This window comes from Lepidochelys kempii, chromosome 11 (assembly GCF_965140285.1).
Source record: "Lepidochelys kempii isolate rLepKem1 chromosome 11, rLepKem1.hap1, whole genome shotgun sequence".
Classification (NCBI taxonomy): domain Eukaryota; kingdom Metazoa; phylum Chordata; order Testudines; family Cheloniidae; genus Lepidochelys; species Lepidochelys kempii.
In genome coordinates, this window is record NC_136390.1 from 81,653,279 (window position 1) to 81,674,279 (window position 21,001).

At 56.1% G+C, this 21,001-nt stretch overlaps 2 protein-coding genes across 8 annotated transcripts in view; both read left to right on the forward strand.

The window, feature by feature from the left end:
* The window catches only part of LOC144929069 (uncharacterized), an 84,025-nt gene that overhangs the window by 39,341 nt on the left and 23,683 nt on the right, over window positions 1-21,001 (forward strand). The gene's annotated exons all lie outside the window — the stretch shown is intronic.
* On the forward strand, window positions 9,218-16,986 carry LOC144929136 (butyrophilin subfamily 1 member A1-like). Its single transcript, XM_078848050.1, has 3 exons — window positions 9,218-10,903; window positions 13,002-13,176; window positions 15,963-16,986. The coding sequence occupies exons 1-3, from the start codon at window positions 10,847-10,849 to the stop codon at window positions 16,505-16,507; spliced, it is 777 nt and encodes a 258-aa protein (XP_078704176.1). The 5' UTR covers window positions 9,218-10,846; the 3' UTR covers window positions 16,508-16,986.

A 21,001-nucleotide genomic window follows, 5' to 3' on the forward strand; every position in this document is an offset into this window, starting at 1 on the left:
TATTCCTATCTTTGTCACATCTCTTCCCCCTTCAAGACCAACTGAGCAAGGTCACTTTTACCAGCGACCACGGGCAGTTCAAGGCCACAAACGCCATCCAGCGATGCCAACAACAATTTCCCATCCTGGTGGTGTCTGGCGTACTAGGCACTTTCAAGATTCTTACAGTCCAGTTTCCAGTTCATGGTTCCGAGCAGTTTTATGTCCTCCCCTGGGTCTGGGCTGTCAGATGACACTTGTAGGGTGCACATGGGGAGTTTTCATGTGGCTCTTTTGCCACCCTATTACGCTGGCAGACCAGGGGCCAGCTCATGCCAGAGCCCCAGGCCAAGTCATTTGTGTATTAGAGAGCAAAGTGATTGTTAAATATATGAGTGTAGCTGGTGTTTCAACTTCATGAAAACTAATGGGCTGTTAACTTCATTGTTTTCATTTATCTGTGGCGGATTATGGTATGGTCTGACGGGGCCTGTGCCCAGTAGCCCTGGTCAACTTAAGGGCCCCACAGGAGTGCCAGGACTCTGGCCCCACCCCTTGCTCCTCCTTCCCCTCGCCCCCCAGACCCTCAGCCCTGCTCCTTCTCTCCCCCCCGAGACCCGGCCCCCAGGCAAGCCAGACAGTGAATGAATATATCCCCCCACACTCTCTCCCTGCGTGGATCCTGACCCAACCCCCCTCTCCCTTCCCCTCCCAACCCCCACGTGGAGCCTGGCCCGAGCCCCCTCTCCCTTTCCCCCAGAGTAGGGATTTCCCTACACCCCCTCTAGGGAGGGTGTACACCCCCCTAAAATTTCCACAACACCCCCACCCCCCCAGTTTTGTAAACTAGTTACATGCAGTGTTGCCAATTTAGTGATTGTTTGGAAAATTAAAACATTAATACACCCTTTAAAAGCATATAAAGTGTATGATAAAATACATGTATCTGAAAACGTATAATAGATTTGAAAAGTATGAACACAAACTAACTTCCTTATACAGCTGTTGTTTTTTATGACAATGTCAGTGCATTCATGCCGGTGATGTTGGCCAACCTAATAATTTCAAATGATGATTTGTAAGCAAAGTCTAAATGAGCTCTCCCTGACAGCTAGTGATGAGCTGGGGGGAAAGGCTTCAGGACCAGTTGGTATTTACATTCACACCTATCTACCTAGGTATCCAGCAAACAGAGCTGTGTTGCCCAAGTGATAGATTTTGGCTGGGGTTGGGTTACAAATCCCTTGAACAGGGGGGTAGGGGAAGAAATGTTGTTGTTCTTATTGTCTGAGTAAAGGGCAGTAGACGTGCACTTAGCCTGTGCTGACTGAGGGCATCGAGAGAGCGGGTGGGGACAGGTGTTTTGCTTGATGGTCTGCCTGAGTCACAAGTACTAGTTGACCTGCCCCTCTCCACTGATTAAAGACAGAGCTGATTAGGCTCCATAGAGAGTCTTTTGTTCTGTTCAGTGACCATTGCAGCTGAAATCACTGATAAGCAGGTCTAAGCACGTAGGCCGGCTGTGGGACAGGGTTTCTGTGGCAGAGACGGCCCAGTCTGCACTCGCAGCGAGGTTCCCGCACTGAGAGCTCGGCTGAAATCACTGAGAGCCGGTGGAACCTCCAGAGACCCACTGGCAGAGGTCACAGGGGAGGTGGCAGCCGAAGGTGACGGCGCAGGGCCATGGGCTACAGCGCGATGGAGTGAACGGTGGCACAACGAACAACAGCGGCCAGAGCGAACACTGAGCAGCTGGAGGAACGAGCAAGGTGCCTTCTTGACCCCCACCTGGGAGATGAATTCATGTGAAAGCACCTCTGAACCCCGAGTCTCCGCTGACCAAGGACAACACCGGTGAGTGTTCATGAGGCAGTTAAGAATGCTGGAGACACAACGCAGTTCATGCGACCAAACATGGCTGTGGCATCCTACCTTCTATTTCAGCAAGAGATGCCACAAAACTACAAACTGGAGACCAATGTTAAGTGAATTGACACTTGTTCATCCTGAAGTTGAACACTGGCTCTGAACAAGACCAGCAAATGCTCACCGTCTTTCTGCAAGAAACCAGCTGACTGGCTAGACACGTGGTGCAACAGTGAAAGACTCAACAGTTGAAAAAGTGAAGAACTCTCTCCCCACATTCAAAAAATTTGCATGCATGGCTGATGAACGCACCGATGCAAATGGTCATAAAATATTAAGTCATTGTGTACGTTATCTTGATGTCAGTGGTAGGCCAGTAGATGCATTTCTAGATGTTCACGTTATAGAAGACACATCGGCGGCATCTGTGACAACCCACATCTTAGAAGAGTTAAATGCTTGTCAGTTGGACCCCAAACAGATGGCTGCTTGTGCATTTGATGGAGCTGCAAACTCCTCTGGAAGACATGGTGGAGCACAAGCTTTGCTCAGAGAAAAGTGTAACCCTAGTCTCTCCTATACACACTGCAGAGGCCATCTACTCCAACTAGCGCTAATACGAGCTGCAGACTCTTCAAAAGACATTTAAAAAGCTATAAATTTAATATCTTCATTACAGACTTTTTTCAGCAAGAGTCCAAAAAGACTGAATATCTTGGAAAACATAGAAGATACACTGGGACTGAAGTTCAGATTAGTCCAACCTGGGAAAACCCTCTGGCTTTCTCATGAGCGATCCTTGGCTGTTGTCTTAAAATTATTCCAGCCGGACTGGCTTTGGAAAGTATCTACCAAGATGAGATGGATCTAAGTAGTGAGGCTGGTGGATTACTTTTGCGACTACGTTCAGAGAAGACTATTGCCATTTTCTCTCTTGTAAGTCTACTGTTGAAACCACTTGGGTCATTAAACAATGCCATCCAGGCATCTGCTACAACAGTAGTAGATCTTTGTCCAGCAATAGAAGATACGTTTGGATCAATCCGAGAGCTAGCCATTGAAAAAGTACTGGAAGAAGCAAAGATTTCAGTCCAAAAGTTAACTAATGAAGGCATTTATATTGAATCCTTAAGTGAAGAGGACAGGAAGTGTTTGTCCTGACAAAGTACTGAAAACTGAAAAAGTACACAGACTTGTTTTGCGTGGCAACCCGGGGAGCCTTCCTCCCAGAGCCCCACATGGAGCCTGGCCCAACCCCCCTCTCCCTTCCCCTCCCAACCCCATGTGGAGCCTGGCCCAATCCCCCTCTCCCTTCCCCTCCCATCCCCCATGTGGAGCCTGGCCCAACCCCCTTCTCCCTTCCCCCAAGAGCCCCGCATGGAGCCTGGCCCAACCCCCCTCTCCCTTCCCCTCCCAACCCCACATGGAGCCTGGCCCAACCCCCCTCTCCCTTCCCCTCCCAACCCCATGTGGATCCTGGCCCAATCCCCCTCTCCCTTCCTCCCAGAGCCCCACATGGATCCTGGCCCAACCCCCCTCTCCCTTCCCCCCAGAGCCCCGCATGGAGCCTGGCCCAACCCCCCTCTCCCTTCCCCTCCCAACCCCACATGGATCCTGGCCCAACCCCCCTCTCCCTTCCCCCCAGAGCCCCGCATGGAGCCTGGCCCAACCCCCCTCTCCCTTCCTCCCAGGGTCCCGTGTGGAGCCTGGCCCAACCCCCCTTCCCCTTCCCCCCAGGGTCCCGTGTGGAGCCTGGTCCAACCCCCCTTTCCCTTCCCCCCAGGGTCCCGTGTGGAGCCTGGCCCAATCCCCCTCTCCCTTCCTCCCAGAGCCCCACATGGAGCCTGGCCCAATCCCCCTCTCCCTTTCCCCCAGAGCCCCGCATGGAGCCTGGCCCAACCCCCCTCTCCCAACCCCACGTGGAGCCTGGCACAACCCCCCTCTCCCTTCCCCCCAGAGCCCTGCATGGAGCCTGGCCCGAGCCCCTCTCCCTCTCCCTTCCCCTCCCAACCCCACATGGAGCCTGGCCCAACCCTCCTCTCCCTTCCCCTCCCAACCCCACATGGAGCCTGGCCCAACCCCTTTCTTCCTTCCCCCAGAGCCCCACATGGAACCTGGCCTGAGCCCCCTCTCCCTTCTCCCCAGAGCCCAACGTGGAGCCTGGCCCAACCCCCGTCTCCCTTCCCCCCAGAGCCCCACGTGGAACCTGGCCCGAGCCCCCTCTCCCTTCTCCCCGGAGCCTGACGTGGAGCCTGACCTGAGCCCCTTCTCCCTTCCCCACAGAGCCCCCAGTGGAGCAAAGCCGGTTTATGGCAGCTGGGGATCTGGGGTGGAATAGCTGCCCCCCAAAAGAAGAACTGGTTTTATTGCAGCTGCAGAAATAATCCACTGCCCCAGATAACACAGACGTTGCCGCCCAGAAAATCAGCCCTTGTGTAATCTCTCCTGTTGTTCTATTTTTGTATTTATTTGAACAATCCACATTGCACTTTGCTTTGTAAAGGCTCAAATTCCCCGAAGTGGGGTGGTTTACAGTCCGGAGCACTGGCGCAATCTGAAGCTGCAGGCACAGAGTATTTCCAAAAGAAAACGTGACCCACTGCATCTGCCACGAATCGATTGCCCAGAAAAATGAACCCAGGGTGGAGATTTCAAAGGAGCTCAGCTGGGTCCTGCAGTGCCTGAGAGGACCACAGCCTTCCTCTGATGGTACCCAGCAAAGCCTCTCTTCAAGGGGACCCATCACAGCCTGTCTCCAATGCCAGTCTTGAAACTGGGCCATGCATCCTCTCATTGGCCCAGCAGTAGATTGACACAGACCATCACTGGGTAGCGGTTTGTCCTGGCTGGACATGGCACCTGCATCACCCCCGATCTCACATTTGGGCCACTCCCACGGCCAGACACCCCGGAGGGAAAGGGTGACCCACACCACCAGCAGGGCGCTGTGAGTCTACTGAGGCCTCAGGCCTGGTGTCAAGGCCATAGCCTGTTTGAGATGTTGTTGACTGGGGAGAGAGGGGGGAATTAGAGAATGCAGGAAGGGAGATGTACTGTACTGTGGGCCTGTCTAAAACAAGCCCTGTGTAGTGCCCGTGGGGCTGTCTCACAGGAGCTGGACACGCTCCGAGCTGCATGCTCAGAATCTGGGAGCCATCTAGTTACGTAGCTAATAGAGAGAGCTCTGGTTAACCTCTATGGCAGAGGTTCTCAAACTGGGGGGGTGAGACCCCTGGAGGGGCACAGAATGTATTCTGGGGGGGGGGCATGCAAAACTTTAGGAAACAAACCTTACTGTGCCCGTTCAGAGCTGAGCTCCTGCAGAGCAGCAGCTGCTGGCCGGGCGCCCAGCTGTGAAGGCAGCGTCGTCTCCAGCAGCCGTGGAGAAGTAGGCATCGCATTGAAGGGTATTGTCACCCTTACTACTGCACTGCCGCTGTCTGCCGCGCTGCCTTCAGGGCGGGGTGCTCGCCTGGCAGCCGCCGCTCTGCGCTCTGGCTTCAGAGCTGGGCGGCCGGAGAGCGGTGGCTGCTGGCCGGGTGCTCAGAGTGGGCTGGGGAGCGTAAACTACTGCAGCGACAAAGAAGGGCAGGGGGCGCAATCCTTGCCCTAGATCCCTGGCCTCCTTCAGAGTTCCTAAAGTACCAAGGCTGCAGCAGACTCACAAGGAGATTGTCTCAGCTGCCTGGCCCTGCTGGAAAGCCCCACAGAGCTGCCCACTCTCCTCTCTGTCCCCTCTCTCTGCCTGAGCAGCAATGCATTGCCTGTCCCCAAACCAGCCCTTGCACAGTCCCCAGTGCTGCTCAGTTTTTGTATTTGTTTTAACAGGGCACTTTGCTCTTAGGGCCTGGGCTTCCCCGAAATGCTGCAGCTCAGAGGAGCCATGTTGCTTTAAGCTCAGGAGAACGGGCACAGTCTGAAATTCCACCCACCGGGTATTTGCAAAAGTGAGCATGGCCCGTGGTGCGCGCTCAGGAAAATTCAAAGGGGTGCAGATGGGTCTCGCAGTGCCTGAGATGGGGCCCAGCCCCAGCTCCACTCTGCCTCCAGCACAGCTCCTTGGGCTGCTTGTCTGGCTCTCTCGGGCTGCTGCTCCCATAGGCGCCGACTTCTGCTTGCACCCCTGGGCGCTCAGCCCCCCACCCTGACTCCACCCTGCCCTGCCCCATTGCAACCCCTTCCCCGCCTCCTCCCCTGAGCACGCTGCATTCCCGCTCCTCCCCCCTCCCTCCCGGAGCTGGCTACAGCTGTTTGGCGGTGACAAGCGCTGGGACGTAGGCGGAGGAGCGGGGACGCGGCGCCCTCAGGGGAGGAGGTGGAGAGGAGGTGGGGCGGGGGGAGGCGGGGCAGGAGCTTGGCTGCTGGTGGGTGCAGAGCACTCACTAATTTTTCCCTGTGAGTGCTCCAGCCCCAGATCACCCACGGAGTCGGCGCCTATGGCTGCTCCCCTTAACTCAGCCCCGCTCCGCTCAGCCACCTCCAGCTCACATGAAGGACAGGACCCCATGGTCCTCACTGCCTCATTGGCCTGCCTGCCTTGTCAACCAGGTTGACCTGGAGCATTGGCTTCCCCCCTTTCACCCTGGGGACTGTCAGTGTTAGGGTCTTGATTTCTCATCACCCCTTCTCCATTCTTTTGGTGCCAGAAGAGGGCAAACCAAAAAACCCCCAGTCCATTTCAGTAAGGGGACACAGGACTCAATTAATAAAGAATTAAAGGGAGGTGGTGTAATTATGCAAATCAACAAGGGTTTATAGAAAATACATCCTGTCAAACTAACTTGATATCTGTTTTTGATGAGATAACAAATTTGGTTGATAAAGGCAACAGTGTTGACATAATATACTTACATATACAATCAGTTGCACACCTAAAAAAGGGGAAATGACTGCCTAGGAAGGAGTACTGCGGAAAGGGATCTGAGGGGGTCATAGTGGATCACAACTAAATATGAGTCAATGAGTGTAATGCTGTTGCAAAAAAAGCAAACATCATTCTGGGATATATTAGGAGGAGTGTCGTAAGCAATACAGAAGAATTTTTCCACTCTACTCAGAACTGATACGTCCTCAGCTGGAGTATTGTGTCCAGTTCTGGGCGCCACATTTCAGGAAAGATGTGGACAAATTGGAGAAAGTCCAAAGAAGAGCAACAAAAATGATTAAAGGTCTAGAAAACATGACCTATGAGAAAAGGTTAAAAACACTGGGCATGTTTAGTCCTGAGAAAAGAAGAACTGGGGGGGGGACCAGTCTTCAGATATATTAAGGGCTGTTCTAAAGCAGACGGTGATCGATTGTTCTCCGTGTTCCCTGAATGCAGGACAAGAAGTAATGGGCTAAATCTACAGCAAGGGAGAATAACTAACCCTAGGTTAGTTATCAGAAAAACCCTTCAAATTTTTAGGGTAGTTAAGCTGCACAGACACACGGTGACCCAGATCAGGCCCCCGGCGCGCCAGGCGCTGCACAGACATACGGTGACCGAGATCAGATCCCAGCTGGGGTCAATGGACCGTGGTTCCATTGGAGTCAATGGGGCCAGATCCCAGCTGGTGTAAATCAGTGTTGCTTCACTGGAATTAATGCCAGTTTACACCAATTGATTGTCTGGCCCAGTACTTTCTGCTCTGTAAAAATATACTATTTGTTGCCATGGACAAAGTGCCTGGATGGTTCAAGGTAATACAGTAATACACATACCGACCGGATTCTCCACTCCCTCAGGCCAGTGGAAATCTGGAGTAACCTCACTGGAGTCACTGGGCTGGTTATACAACGTAGCTTCCACTGGCCCCACGAGGCTATTTTGCAGCATAGTGATTCTCTTCCAAAAACTGCCCATGTCACCTGAAGCCTCCATGCTACCTGTACTTGGGGGGTAACCATCGCTCCCTGCCTCAGAGGGGGCTGTGAGGGTGAACTCATCATGCTCAAAGTGTGAGATGTTCAGACATGACAGTAATGGGAGCCAGATAAGCACTGAGAGCTCCATCCGTCAACAAAACCCAGCCCCCATTGCTCTAACGAACCAGACCCCACTCTCCTCCCAGAGCCGGGGAGAGAACCCAGGAGTCCTGGCTCCCAGCCCCCCTTGCTCTAATCCACTAGACTCTACTCCCCTCCCCTCCCCGAACCAGGCATGGGCAGTGGGTGAAGCTTCCACTTGGGAAGGAGGCAGTAATTCCCAGCCCGCCTCTTCTGCCTTTGCCCCCGCCCATACTCCACTCCTGCTCTGCCCCAGGCCATGCCCCTTGCTCCGCTGAGGCTCCACCCCCTCCCCACTGTTCCCTCCCCCTCCCCACCACCGCGTGCTTGTCCCCTTCCAGCCAAATTCCTGAACCCAAGTAAATGATATTTGAAAAAAAAACCCTCCACTTTTCTGCAATTTCTTTCTAAACAAAATGGAGCATATTCTCCACTCTGTGCAGATGGTGTGTGCGAAGACTAGACATGCAGCAGGTACCTAATTAAAAGCACTAATCTTGGGAATAAAAAATGTCAGTCATAGGTTTTTTTTATATGTGGATAGCGGACATGCGGGCAGCCTGCAAGTGCCCCAACCCCTTCTCGTTGATCCTGGGGAACATATAATGGCAAGCAGCAGTGAAAGCTAATTGAGAAAGCTCTGCCCTTTCTTCACACAGTAAAACAAGGTGCCGGGCCTCACCCTGAGCTGGCATTTGCCCCCTGACAGGAAGAAATAGCTGGAACCAGATGGCAAAAGCTGCCCCCTCATTTTCACTTCACACAGACTAAGCTGGAGCACTTCCCGTGTTTACACGTTCACCAGCAGCAAGTGCCTCAGGCAATGAATAAGAACTGCCCAGAGACATGGCTCCTGGCAGGAAAATAAAGGCTGGCTGCTACTTTAACAACGACACCCGCTCAGCTCACAGAACCAAGGAGGCAAAAAGTCCCACGGAGGCAGCATGGTGATGCCAGCTTTATGCACCAGACCAGCAGACGCTATATCCCGAGGGGTGAAGGAACCAAATCCCCAACCCCATTCTCATGAGGAGCTGGCCACCAGGCAAATGCAATCTCCCATCCACTGAAAAGAGTTGAGTCCTATCCTGCCACCATGTCCCTCCTCCCTCTGCCCCGTTCCTTCCCTCCACACCCTTCTCCCCCCACCCCCGAGGCTCCTCCCACTCAAGCTCTCCCCCCCCCCCGTGCTCCCCCTGCCCATTCCAGAATTTGAACAAATACAAAACACCTAATTGCCCCCAGCCCATTGCTTATCCGTGGGAATGCTCTGAAGGGCTCTGGCCCAGGGGGATCCATTGCTCCTGGCCATTTATTGCTCCTGGCCAGTTATTGCTCAGCCTCAGCCGCCCAGTCCCACTTAGCTGGCACTGGCCCAGAGGACAGGACAGCATCGGGTGTCTGGTGCCATAAGTGATCCAGCCCTTCCAGCAGCACACTGACTGGGCTGGCTGGCCTGCCTGCATCTTTGCCTAGCCCTCCCGCCTCCTACTTTGAAAGTTATGATGGGAGCAGGCCTGGCCAGGCCCTGCTTCCCCGCTTCCGGCCAGCTGCTCCAGCATCACACAGTGGGAGGAGGTGTCATCCCATGAGAGTGACCAGACAGCAAGGGTGAAAAATCAGGACAGGGGGTGGGGGATTGTCAAGGTTCCTTCCCCACTCTGAACTCTAGGGTACAGAGGTGGGGACCTGCATGAAACCCCCTAAGCTTATTTTTACCAGCTTAGGTTAAAACTTCCCCAAGGTACAAACTATTTTACCTTTTGCCCTTGGACTTTATCGCTGCCACCACCAAGCGTCTAACAGATATATAACCGGGAAAGAGCCCGCTTGGAAACATGTTTCCCCCCAAAATCCTCCCCAAACCCTACACCCCCTTTCCTGGGGAAGGCTTGATAAAAATCCTCACCAATTTGCATAGGTGAACACAGACCCAAACCCTTGGATCTTAAGAACAATGAAAAAGCAATCGGGTTCTTAAAAGAAGACTTGTAATTGAAGAAAAAAAGTAAAAAAGTCACTGCTGTAAAATCAGGATAGTAAATACCTTACAGGGTAATCAGATTCCAAACATAGAGAATCCCTCCAGGCAAAACCTTAAGTTACAAAAAGACACAAAAACAGGACTCTACATTCCATTCAGCACAACTATTTTATCAGCCATTTAAACAAAACAGAATCTAACGCGTATCTAGCTAGATTACTTACTAAGTTCTAAGACTCCATTCCTTTTCTGTTCCTGGCAAAAGCATCACACAGACGGAGAGAGCCTTTGTTTCTCCCCCTCCAGCTTTGAAAATATCTTGTCTCCTCATTGGTCATTTTGGTCAGGTGCCAGCGAGGTTACCTTTAGCTTCTTAACTCTTTACAGGTGAAAGGGTTTTTCCTCTGGCCAGGAGGGATTTTAAAGGTGTTTACCCTTCCCTTTATATTTATGACAGGGGTATAAGAGCCTATATAAGAGAAAGACCCCAAAATCAGAACTGTCCCTATAAAATTGGGATATCTGGTCACCCTACGTCCCATAAAGTCTCAAACTGAAATTCTCCTGTGATCCAGGAGGAGGGCCTACTGCATGAACAAAACATAAAGGTTTGGGAATTGTAAAAAACACTTTGAAAAATTGCACTTCTAAGCACTTTCCATTTGAGGACCTCAAAGCACCTATCCAAAACCAAGGAATTTACACAAACTCCTGTGAGGCAGGCTTGTGTTCTTATTATCCCTGTCTTTCAGATGGGGAAATTGAGGCACAGGCTAATTAAGTCCCCTTTCTGCTGCCTTTTTAAATCAATGGAAAGACTACCCTTGAGATCAAGCCTTAAAAGACAGGTCCAACGTCACACTGGAAGTCTGTCATGGTGAGGAGGGGCATTAATAAAACCCCAGCTTTTCACATTTCTAGCAGTGGGGAGCACAGGCCACCAGCTGCATTGAGGTGGGCAATCAACTTGAAGCCCCCACCTCCTCCAGTACAGCGACTCAGCAGTGAGGCTGCACCCGACCCTGACACATGCAAGAGCTGGGCCTGCCCCACAAACAACCCAGAGCCCTGTCCCAGGCGCACCAGGTGAGGGCGGGCTCAGCCCAGCAGGATCCAAGTGTGGAGGGATCCAAGTGTGGGGCAAGAGGTTTCTGTGTGGGGCAATCTGGGTGTGGGCAGCTTGGTGGGGGGATCTGGATGCACAGGGGCTCGTTGCTGGGTTCTGGGTGCAGGGGCCATGGGATTCTGCGGGATCCAGGTGATGGTGGTTGGGCTCAGCAGGGGTGTGGGGGGGTCTGGTTGTGAGAGATGGGACTTGGTGGGGGGGTCTGGGTGCTGGGGAAGTGGGGCTTGATGTGGTGGGGGTCTAGGTGCAGGTTGTTGGAGCTCAGTGGGGTGGGGATCTGGGGGTGGGAGGCTCGTCGGAGGGATCCAGGTGCAGGGGGCTGGGGCTTGTCCGGGAGAGGGTTCAATGGGCCTGCTTAACGGGGGAGGCCCAGTGGCTGCTGAGGGGACGCCTCATGCTGGGCTCCTACTTCCCCCTGCGATTCCCCTTTTCTTCTCCACTCCCCTCCCCACCCTATTCCACCCACTTCCTTCCCCACTGCCTCTACCCCCCACCCCCACGACCCTTCCCTCATTTCTCCCACCCCTCTACCCAGCCCCACAGGAAACAGGAAGGCTCCCAGCACGCAGAGGGGCAGCGCGACTGGTTCTAGGACCCAGGGGGCTTCGTTCAGCTGCTGGGTCTGTGGAGCCCCAGACAGCAGGGCAGCTCTGCGTATGGGGGGTGGGGGTGGCACGTGACCCGGGTGCCCTCAGACAGCCCCCCCCGCCCCGACCTGGCTGCGGCCCCTGTGTGGGAAGGCAATGCCTCCCTGTGCCTCAGATACGTGCCCACCCATGGAGCCAGGGAGAGAACCCAGGCGTCCTGGCTCCCAGCCCCCCTGCTCTAACCACCAGCCCCCACTCCCCTCCCAGAGCCGGGGAGAGAACCCAAGAGTCCTGGCTCCCAGACCCCCTGCTCTAACCACCAGCCCCCACTCCTCTCCCAGGGCTGGGGAGAGAACCAAGGCGTCCTGGCTCCTAGTCCCCCTCCCTCTAACCCACCAGCCCCCACTCCCTTCCTAGAGTCAGGGAGAGAACCCAGGCGTCCTGGCTCCCAGCCCCCCTGCTCTAACCACCAGCCCTCACTCCCCTCCCAGGGTCGGGGAGAGAACCCAGGAGTCCTGTCTGTTACTGCTGCCTCCATGCGCAGAGGCACAAGCCGCAGCTATCTCAGCGCAGGGGATTAGCTGTCTCCTGCACCCAGGGTTGCCATGTCCCGAGCGTGATTAGAGGTGACCTGTGACTGGGACAAAAGTCTACCCTCCTTGTTGCGTCACACTTTGAGTTGTTTTCCAGGCTGCTGGCAGCCTCTCGGAGGGAAGAGGACTGAACCCAGCAGGGTGGGAGATTGCCTGGCCCCCAGCCCCGAACCAAATTCCAACTGCCCAGCACTGCTGAGGGCAAGGCTGGGCACCAAGCCTCATCTCGGCAGGCGCTTCAGGGGCTGGGAACACATGGGGATTGGATAAGCAGCCCCCAAAGGATCTGTATGAGCCAGGAGGGGTCAGGCAGCAGCTAGGCCTGAGCAGGTAGGAAGGCATGAGGCGAGTCCCTCACAATGGGCAATTCGTATGGGTGGACCGGGTGGGTCAGCGGATAGGACACTAGGCTCGGAAGCAGGACTCCTGGGGTCCATCCCTGGTTTGGAAAGGGGAGTAGTGAGGTCTAGTGCGGGCCTGGGATCCAGGACTCCTGGGGTCTATCTCTGGAAGGGGAGTGGGGTCAAGTGGGTCAGAGCAGGGGGGCTGGGAGCCAGGACTCCTGGGGTCCATTCCTGGTTTGTGGAAGGGAGTGGGGTCAAGCAGATTAAAGCAGGGGGAGCTGGGGTCAGGTCTCCTGTGTGATCACAGTTAGTCTGTCTATGCGTCAGTTTTTCCTCCATAAAATGGGTGTAGTGGTCCCATGCCCTTATAGGGGGGTTGTGCGGATAATTTAATGTTGGCTAAGGGAGGTGGGATAGTCTGGCAATGGGGGTGGGGTGGCTCAAAGGTATACCGACAAGTCCCATAGAAAGGACAGTCCCTGTGGGATGGCGGCACAGAAGCTGGAAGTTATGTCTGGCAGGTTCGTTCCACAGCAGCAGAGATTCTCCTCCAAGGATCCACTCCGGATAGCTGCTTTAGCTCCTGAGCCGGAGGCTGGTTGGTCACTGCAGATCCCATATCCCCCTTTGGCTGCCCACATCCTAGCTGTCCTCCTGGGCTCCGATTCCTTGCGGGGTTACCTCAGGATGAAGGTCTACAGAGAAAAAGGTAACTACTGCATGGTTCCCAGGGTATCAAAGAAACAGACCCCTGCAGGCCCCGGTGCAACGTCACGGGGCCCTACGCACCAGCTAGCCACACCATCGAGATACCCCATTCTCCCATCCTCTGCAGGGAGACGGACAATCCCCACCCCCCTCTGCTGCCCTGTGCCCATGATACTGTATAGCCACCCCTTCCCTTTCCCCACCCCACCCTCTGCTGCCCTGTGCCCATGATACTGTATAGCCACCCCTTCCCCTTCCCCACCCGACCCTCTGCTGCCCTGTGCCCATGACACAGTATAGCCACCCCTTCCCCTTCCCCACCCCACCCTCTGCTGCCCTGTGCCCATGACACAGTATAGCTGCCCTGTGCCCATGATACAGTACAGCCACCCCTTCCCCTTCCCCACCCCACCCAACCCTCTGCTGCCCTGAGCCCATGACACAGTATAGCCGCCCCTTCCCCTTCCCCACCCCACCCTCTGCTGCCCTGTGCCCATGATACTGTACAGCCACCCCTTCCCCTTCCCCACCCCACCCAACCCTCTGCTGCCCTGAGCCCATGACACAGTATAGCCACCCCTTCCCCTCCCCACCCCACCCTCTGCTGCCCTATGCCCATGACACAGTATAGCCGCCCCTTCCCCTTCCCCACCCCACCCCCTGCTGCCCTGAGCCCATGATACTGTATAGCCACCCCTTCCCCTTCCCCACCCCACCCAACCCTCTGCTGCCCTGAGCCCATGACACAGTATAGCCGCCCCTTCCTCTTCCCCTTCCCCACCCGACCCTCTGCTGCCCTGAGCCCATGACACAGTATAGCCGCCCCTTCCCCTCCCCACCCGACCCTCTGCTGCCCTGAGCCCATGACACAGTATAGCTGCCCCTTCCTCTTCCCCTTCCCCACCCGACCCTCTGCTGCCCTGAGCCCATGACACAGTATAGCCGCCCCTTCCCCTCCCCACCCGACCCTCTGCTGCCCTGTGCCCATGACACAGTATAGCCGCCCCTTCCCCTTCCCCACCCCACCCTCTGCTGCCCTGTGCCCATGACACTGTATAGCCTCCCCTTCCCCACCCCACCCTCTGCTGCCCTGTGCCCATGACACTGTATAGCCACCCCTTCCCCACCCCACCCTCTGCTACCCTGAGCCCATGACACAGTATAGCCACCCCTTCCCCACCCCACCCCACCCTCTGCTGCCTTGTGCCCATGACACAGGAAATAAACTTGTTTGTCTTAGCGATTAACTGAGGACTGAGTGGACTTTATAAATGATCTGGAGGATGGTGTGGATTGCACTCTCAGCAAATTTGCGGATGATACTAAACTGGGAAGAGTGGTAGATACGCTGGAGGGGAGGGATAGGATACAGAAGGACCTAGACAAATTGGAGGATTGGGCCAAAAGAAATCTGATGAGGTTCAATAAGGATAAGTGCAGGGTCCTGCACTTAGGATGGAAGAATCCAGTGCACCGCTACAGACTAGGGGCCGAATGGCTAGGCAGCAGTTCTGTGGAAAAGGACCTAGGGGTGACAGTGGACGAGAAGCTGGATATGAGTCAGCAGTGTGCCCTTGTTGCCAAGAAGGCCAATGGCATTTTGGGATGTATAAGTAGGGGCATAGCGAGCAGATCGAGGGACGTGATCGTTCCCCTCTATTCGACATTGGTGAGGCCTCATCTGGAGTACTGTGTCCAGTTTTGGGCCCCACACTTCAAGAAGGATGTGGATAAATTGGAGAGAGTCCAGCGAAGGGCAACAAAAATGATTAGGGGTCTGGAACACATGAGTTATGAGGAGAGGCTGAGGGAACTGGGATTGTTTAGTCTGCAGAAGAGAAGAATGAGGGGGGATTTGATAGCTGCTTTCAACTACCTGAGAGGTGGTTCCAGAGAGGATGGTTCTAGACTATTCTCAGTGGTAGAAGAGGACAGGACAAGGAATAGTGGTCTCAAGTTGCAGTGGGGGAGGTTTAGGTTGGATATTAGGAAAAACTTTTTCACTAGGAGGGTGGTGAAACACTGGAATGTGTTGCCTAGGGAGGTGGTGGAATCTCCTTCCTTAGAAGTTTTTAAGGTCAGGCTTGACAAAGCCCTGGCTGGGATGATTTAATTGGGTATGGGTCCTGCTTTTGAGCAGGGGGTTGGACTAGATGACCTCCTGAGGTCCCTTCCAACCCTGATATTCTATGATTCTATGACTTATAGGTGCTGAAGTTTTACATTGTTTTGTTTTTGGAGTGCAGTTATGTAACGAAAAACCTACATTTATAAGTTGCATTTTCATGATACAGAGATTGCACTACCATACTTTTATGAAGTGAATTGGAAAATACTATTTCTTTTATCATTTTTACAGAGCAAATATTTGTAATAAATAATAATATAAAGTGAGCACAGTACACTTTGTATTCTGTGCTGTAATTGTAATCAATATAGTTGAAAATGTAGATAAAAGAACATCCAAAATATTAAATAAATTTCAATTGGTATTCTATTGTTTAACAGTGCGATTAAAACTGTGATTAATCACAAATAATTTAAATGTGATTTAAAAAAAATTTTTTTTAGTTAATCGCGTTAGTTAACTGTGAGTAATCAACAGCCCTAATAGTAAATGTTTTTATGTTCTATGAGAATCTCTGCCCAGGGCCCTCCCTGCTGTAGTTAGTTTCCAGAGCCTGGGAAAGGGGAATGGATGAGCTCTTGTTTGAGCTACTGCAATAGGCTTTGCTGCTTCTATCTGTAAGCCTAGGATCTCCCCTGCTGGGTTGTCTCTCTCCACAGAGGATGTCATTCTGGACCCAGACACAGCTCACCCCAGTCTGACCCTTTCCAAGGACCGGAGAAGCGTGACAGCCACAAACACAAGGCTGGCTCTGGCCAATGACCCGGGGAGATTCGACGTTTACTCCTGCGTGCTGGGCTCTGATGGCTACATATCAGGGACGCATTATTGGGACATGGAGGTGGCCGACACAGGGGGCTGGGCTCTGGGTGTCACTAAGGAGTCCGCCAGCAGGAAGGGATGGTTCAATTTCAGTCCCGAGCAAGGAACCTGGGCCATCCAGCTCTCCATGGGCCAGTACCGGGAAGTCACTGCAGATTGGAGCCCGCTGGACCCGCCGCAGAGCCCCAGAATGATCCGAGTGTATTTGGACTATGAAGGTGGGGTTGTGTGCTTCTATGATGCAGACACCATGGCCCCCATCCACACCTTCACTACCTCCTTCAAGGGGAAGATCTACCCATTCTTCTGGGTCTGGTCTGTAGGGACTTCCCTTAGACTGTGTCCCCCCCGCAACTCTCCAATAACTGAGGGCACGGTCTAGAGGCTGCTGCCCTTTCTAAGGACATCAATGGACATTGGATGGTGTTTTGTCTCAGCCAGAGATTGAAGTGTGATCAGGGTAATGCGTCTGCATTTTAGCCTATGATGCAGCATCTCCCGTAAACACCTCTGTTCTGCCTGCCATGCTGCCCTTTGTGCATGGATGGGAAATGCTCCCTAATAAAACCCAAGCAGCCGCTACCTCTTCCTTCCCCTTCTTAATTGCCGTCTCTGCCACAATGCCTCCAGAACTCAGGCTGGTGATCATGGCTAGGCAGGTGATCTGCTGTGACTGACTCTTCTTTATCTTTCCTATCCTACTCTACCTCTACCTCCAGTTGAAAAGAAATACACTGGGTCCCCCTGTAGCTAGCTAAGCTGGTCCAATTCTTCCCTGTACCATGGAGAAATGAGAATTCTGGCTTAGCACAAACATTCAGTGTTTTGTTCTAGAGGGAACTGATGAAGATAAGATGGCAATGCAGGTCTTTCCTTCTAGGGGTATAGGGTATAAACTGGCAATAAATACACTGAAGCTGGAAATAAGGAGGAGGTTTCAATTCTAACCATCAAAGGAGTGAGTTTCTGGAACAGCCTCCCGACTGGAATCGGATGGGGTGGGGGGGAGCTGGGGGAAACAACCTATTCAAGGAGGGATTGTGAAAAGTTTGCGAACGAGATTATATATGGGGTTCTTTGCGATGGCACAGACTGAACTCTGTCACCCAGAAGGTCCCTTCCAGTCCTATGTCCCTAGGTGAAAAGAAACTAAGACAAGCCATGACCTTTAACACATTGGCTTCCTCCCTAATTTTCTTACCTGAGGCAAGGATGCAACCACCTGTCATGGGATAATTACATTTCTGGCGTGTTGAGACGGTATGTGTAGGGTGAGAGCAGAGATGCTGGGTAGGCCACTAGCTGTTTTTAAGAAACTACATAGGCTCATAATAGATGCTGATGGAGGCTAGAAGTAGTCCCTGTCTTCTCCTATTTTGAGCTTTTGAGAAAACATGGCATGTGGTTGCAATGGCAGATCTTTCCAGGGACCAGTCGCCCCGAGCAGGACTTTCCAGAGTGATTGAACTCACTCGCTCATTTGCACCATGCTGGGCAGGACAGGGGGTTGAGTTGCGGGAGGAGGTGAAGGCTCCGGCTGGGAGTGCGGACTCTGGTGTGGGTATGGGGATGAGGGATTTGGGGTGGAAGAGGGGGCTCCGGGCTGGGGCTGAGGGGTTCGAAGTGTGGGAGGGGGCTAGGGGCTGGGGCAGGGGGATGGGGCGTGGGAGATGGTGAGGGGTGCAGGCTCCCAGAGGTGCTTACCTCAAGCAACTCCCGGAAGCAGACGCATGTCACTCCTCCAGCTCCCAGGCGGATGTGTGGCCAGGTGACTCTGCACGGTGCCCAGTCAACAGGCACCACCCATTGGCCACTGTTCCCAGCCAATGGGAGCTGCAGAACCGACACTTGGGCAGGGGCAGCAGGCCGAGCCCCCTGGCTGTCCCTGCACGTAGGAGCTGGAGGGGTAATGCCCAACGCAGGCAGAGAGCCTGGCTTAGCCCTGCTGTGTCGCCGACTAAAGGCCGGAGCTGCCAGGGTCACTTTTTGACCAGGAGTTCCAGCTGAAAACTGGACGCCGACCTGGGAACCCAAACCCCTTTAAAAGTCCACACTGGGAAACGTGCCGGTAGTGAGTCCCTAAACGTCTGCCCTCAGTCCCTTCACTGGTTCTGCCTCTGCTAGGGCGGCCAGCTTGGGATGGGGTATTCCTGGGGGGCCCATCATGCGACACGATCTTTAATTAAAGATGAACCTTGATCCCTGGAGGCTGGCGCCCCTGGGAGCGCTGAGCGGAGCTGCCATGGAAACGTCCTCCTTCTTTTGCAAAGTACTCAGCAGACTTGTATGTTGCATGCTGTGCGGGGCGGGGGCGGGGGGGGATAAAAGGGATCCCGGTTAAAGTTGCTCCCCCACTGAGGGGGCGCCCCTGCCTTGCCCATTGTCTGCGCCCCCGCACGGGGGGGGGAAGCCCCGCTGGAGCCCGATCCTGCCCCCCTCCAAGCCCTTTGGCTGCATTTCCTCCGCCTGAACCATGAACCCCCCCCGCAGAGCCCGCCCCGGGCAGGTGGGAGCTGAGCGGGGGAGACACCCAGGGGCCTCGTGTCTGCGCCCCCCGCCCTGCAGCGGGCGTGTTCACCACTAGGGGGCGCAGCGTGGGCTGAGACAGAGCCTTCAGGGCTGCAGGCGGCAGCCAGAGACGTCGGCCGGTGGGCCGAGCAGCTCGGCGCTCCGCTTGTCAAGCCTGGGTCAGGCGGCGAACGGGCTGGAGGGCGGGGCTCGGCCTGGCGGCGCGCGGCGCGCGGCGCGCAGCCGTTGCGGACCGGTGAGTGCGGCCCTTCCCCCCACCTCCCACTCACCTGCCTGAGAGCCTCCCTCACAGACCCCGCCCCGCGCCCCCGCCCGAGGAGACTCCCCCACAGAGCCCGCCCCCTGCCCCTCCCACACGGCGAGACCGCCTCCCACAGACCCTACCCCGCCCCCTCTCCCACAGACCCCGCCCCTGCCCCTCCCACAGGGAGAGACTCCCTCCCACAGACCCTGCCCCGCCCCCATTCCCCCACAGACCCCGCCCCCTGCCCCTCCCACAGGGAGAGACTGCCTCACACAGACCCTGCCCCGCCCCCATTCCCCCACAGACCCCGCCCCCTGCCCCTCCCACAGGGAGAGACTGCCTCACACAGACCCTGCCACGCCCCCTCTCCCACAGACCCCGCCCCTGCCCCTCCCACAGGGAGAGACTCCCTCCCACAGACCCTGCCCCGCCCCCACTCCCCCACAGAGCCCGCCCCCTGCCCCTCCCACAGGGAGAGACCGCCTCCCACAGACCCTGCCCCGCCCCCTCCTGAGGAGACTCCCCCACAGACCCCGCCCCCCATGGGGAGAGACCGCCTCCTGCAGACCCTGCCCCGCCCCCACTCTCCCACACAGAGCCCGCCTTCCACCCCTCCCACAGGGAGAGACCGCCTCACACAGACCCTGCCACGCCCCCTCTCCCACACAGAGCCCGCCCCCTGCCCCTCCCACAGGGAGAGACCGCCTCACACAGACCCTGCCATGCACCCTCTCCCACAGACCCCGCCCCCTGCCCCTCCCACAGGGAGAGACTCCCTCCCACAGACCCTGCCCCGCCCCCACTCCCCCACAGAGCCCGCCCCCTGCCCCTCCCACAGGGAGAGACTGCCTCACACAGACCCTGCCCTGCCCCCCCGCCTGATGAGACTCCCCCACAGACCCCGCCCCCCATGGGGAGAGACCGCCTCCTGCAGACCCTGCCCCGCCCCCTCTCTCCCACACAGAGCCCGCCTTCCACCCCTCCCACAGGGAGAGACCGCCTCACACAGACCCTGCCATGCCCCCTCTCCCACAGAGCCCGCCCCCTGCCCCTCCCACAGGGAGAGACTCCCTCCCACAGACCCTGCCCCGCCCCCACTCCCCCACAGAGCCCGCCCCCTGCCCCTCCCACAGGGAGAGACTGCCTCACACAGACCCTGCCCTGCCCCCCCGCCTGATGAGACTCCCCCACAGACCCCGCCCCCATGGGGAGAGACTGCCTCCCGCAGACCCTGCCCCGCTCCCTCTCCCCCACAGACCCCGCCCCTCCCACAGACCCTGCCCCGCCCCCTCTCCCCCACAGACCCCGCCCCCTGCCCATCCAACAAGGAGAGACCGCCTCACACAGACCCTGCCCTGCCCCCTCCCCCACAGAGCCCGCCCCCTGCCCCTCCCACAGGGAGAGAGACCGCCTCACACAGATCCTGCCCCGCCCCCTCCCCCACAGAGCCCGCCCCTGCCCCGCCCACAGGGAGAGACTCCCTCTCACAGACCCTGCCCCGCCCCCTCTCCCCCACAGACCCCGCCCCCTGCCCCTCCCATGAGGAGAGACCACCTCACACAGACCTTGCCCCGCTCACCGCCTGAGGAGACTCCCCCACAGACCCCGCCCCCATGGGGAGAGACTGCCTCCCACAGACCCTGCCCCGCCCCCTCTCCCCCACAGACCCCGCCCCCTGCCCCTCCCACGAGGAGAGACTGCCTCACACAGACCCTGCCCCGCCCCCTCTCCCCACCCATGGGGAAGAGACCACCTCACACAGACCCTGCCCCGCCCCCTCTTCCCCACAGACCCCGCCCCTGCCCCCCCATGAGGAGAGACCGCCTCCCGCAGACCCTGCCCCGCCCCCTCTTCTCCACAGACCCCGCCCCCTGCCCTTCCCGTGGGGCAAAGACTCCCTCCCACAGACCCTGCCCTGCCCCCCACCTGAGGAGACTCCCCCACAGACCCCACCCCCATGGGGGGAGACCGCCTCCCACAGACCCTGCCCCACCCCCTTTCCCCCACAGACCCCGCCCCCATGCGGAGAGACTGCCTCCCACAGACCCTGCCCCGCCCCCTCTTCTCCACAGACCCTGCCAGACCCCAAACATTTTTCACACC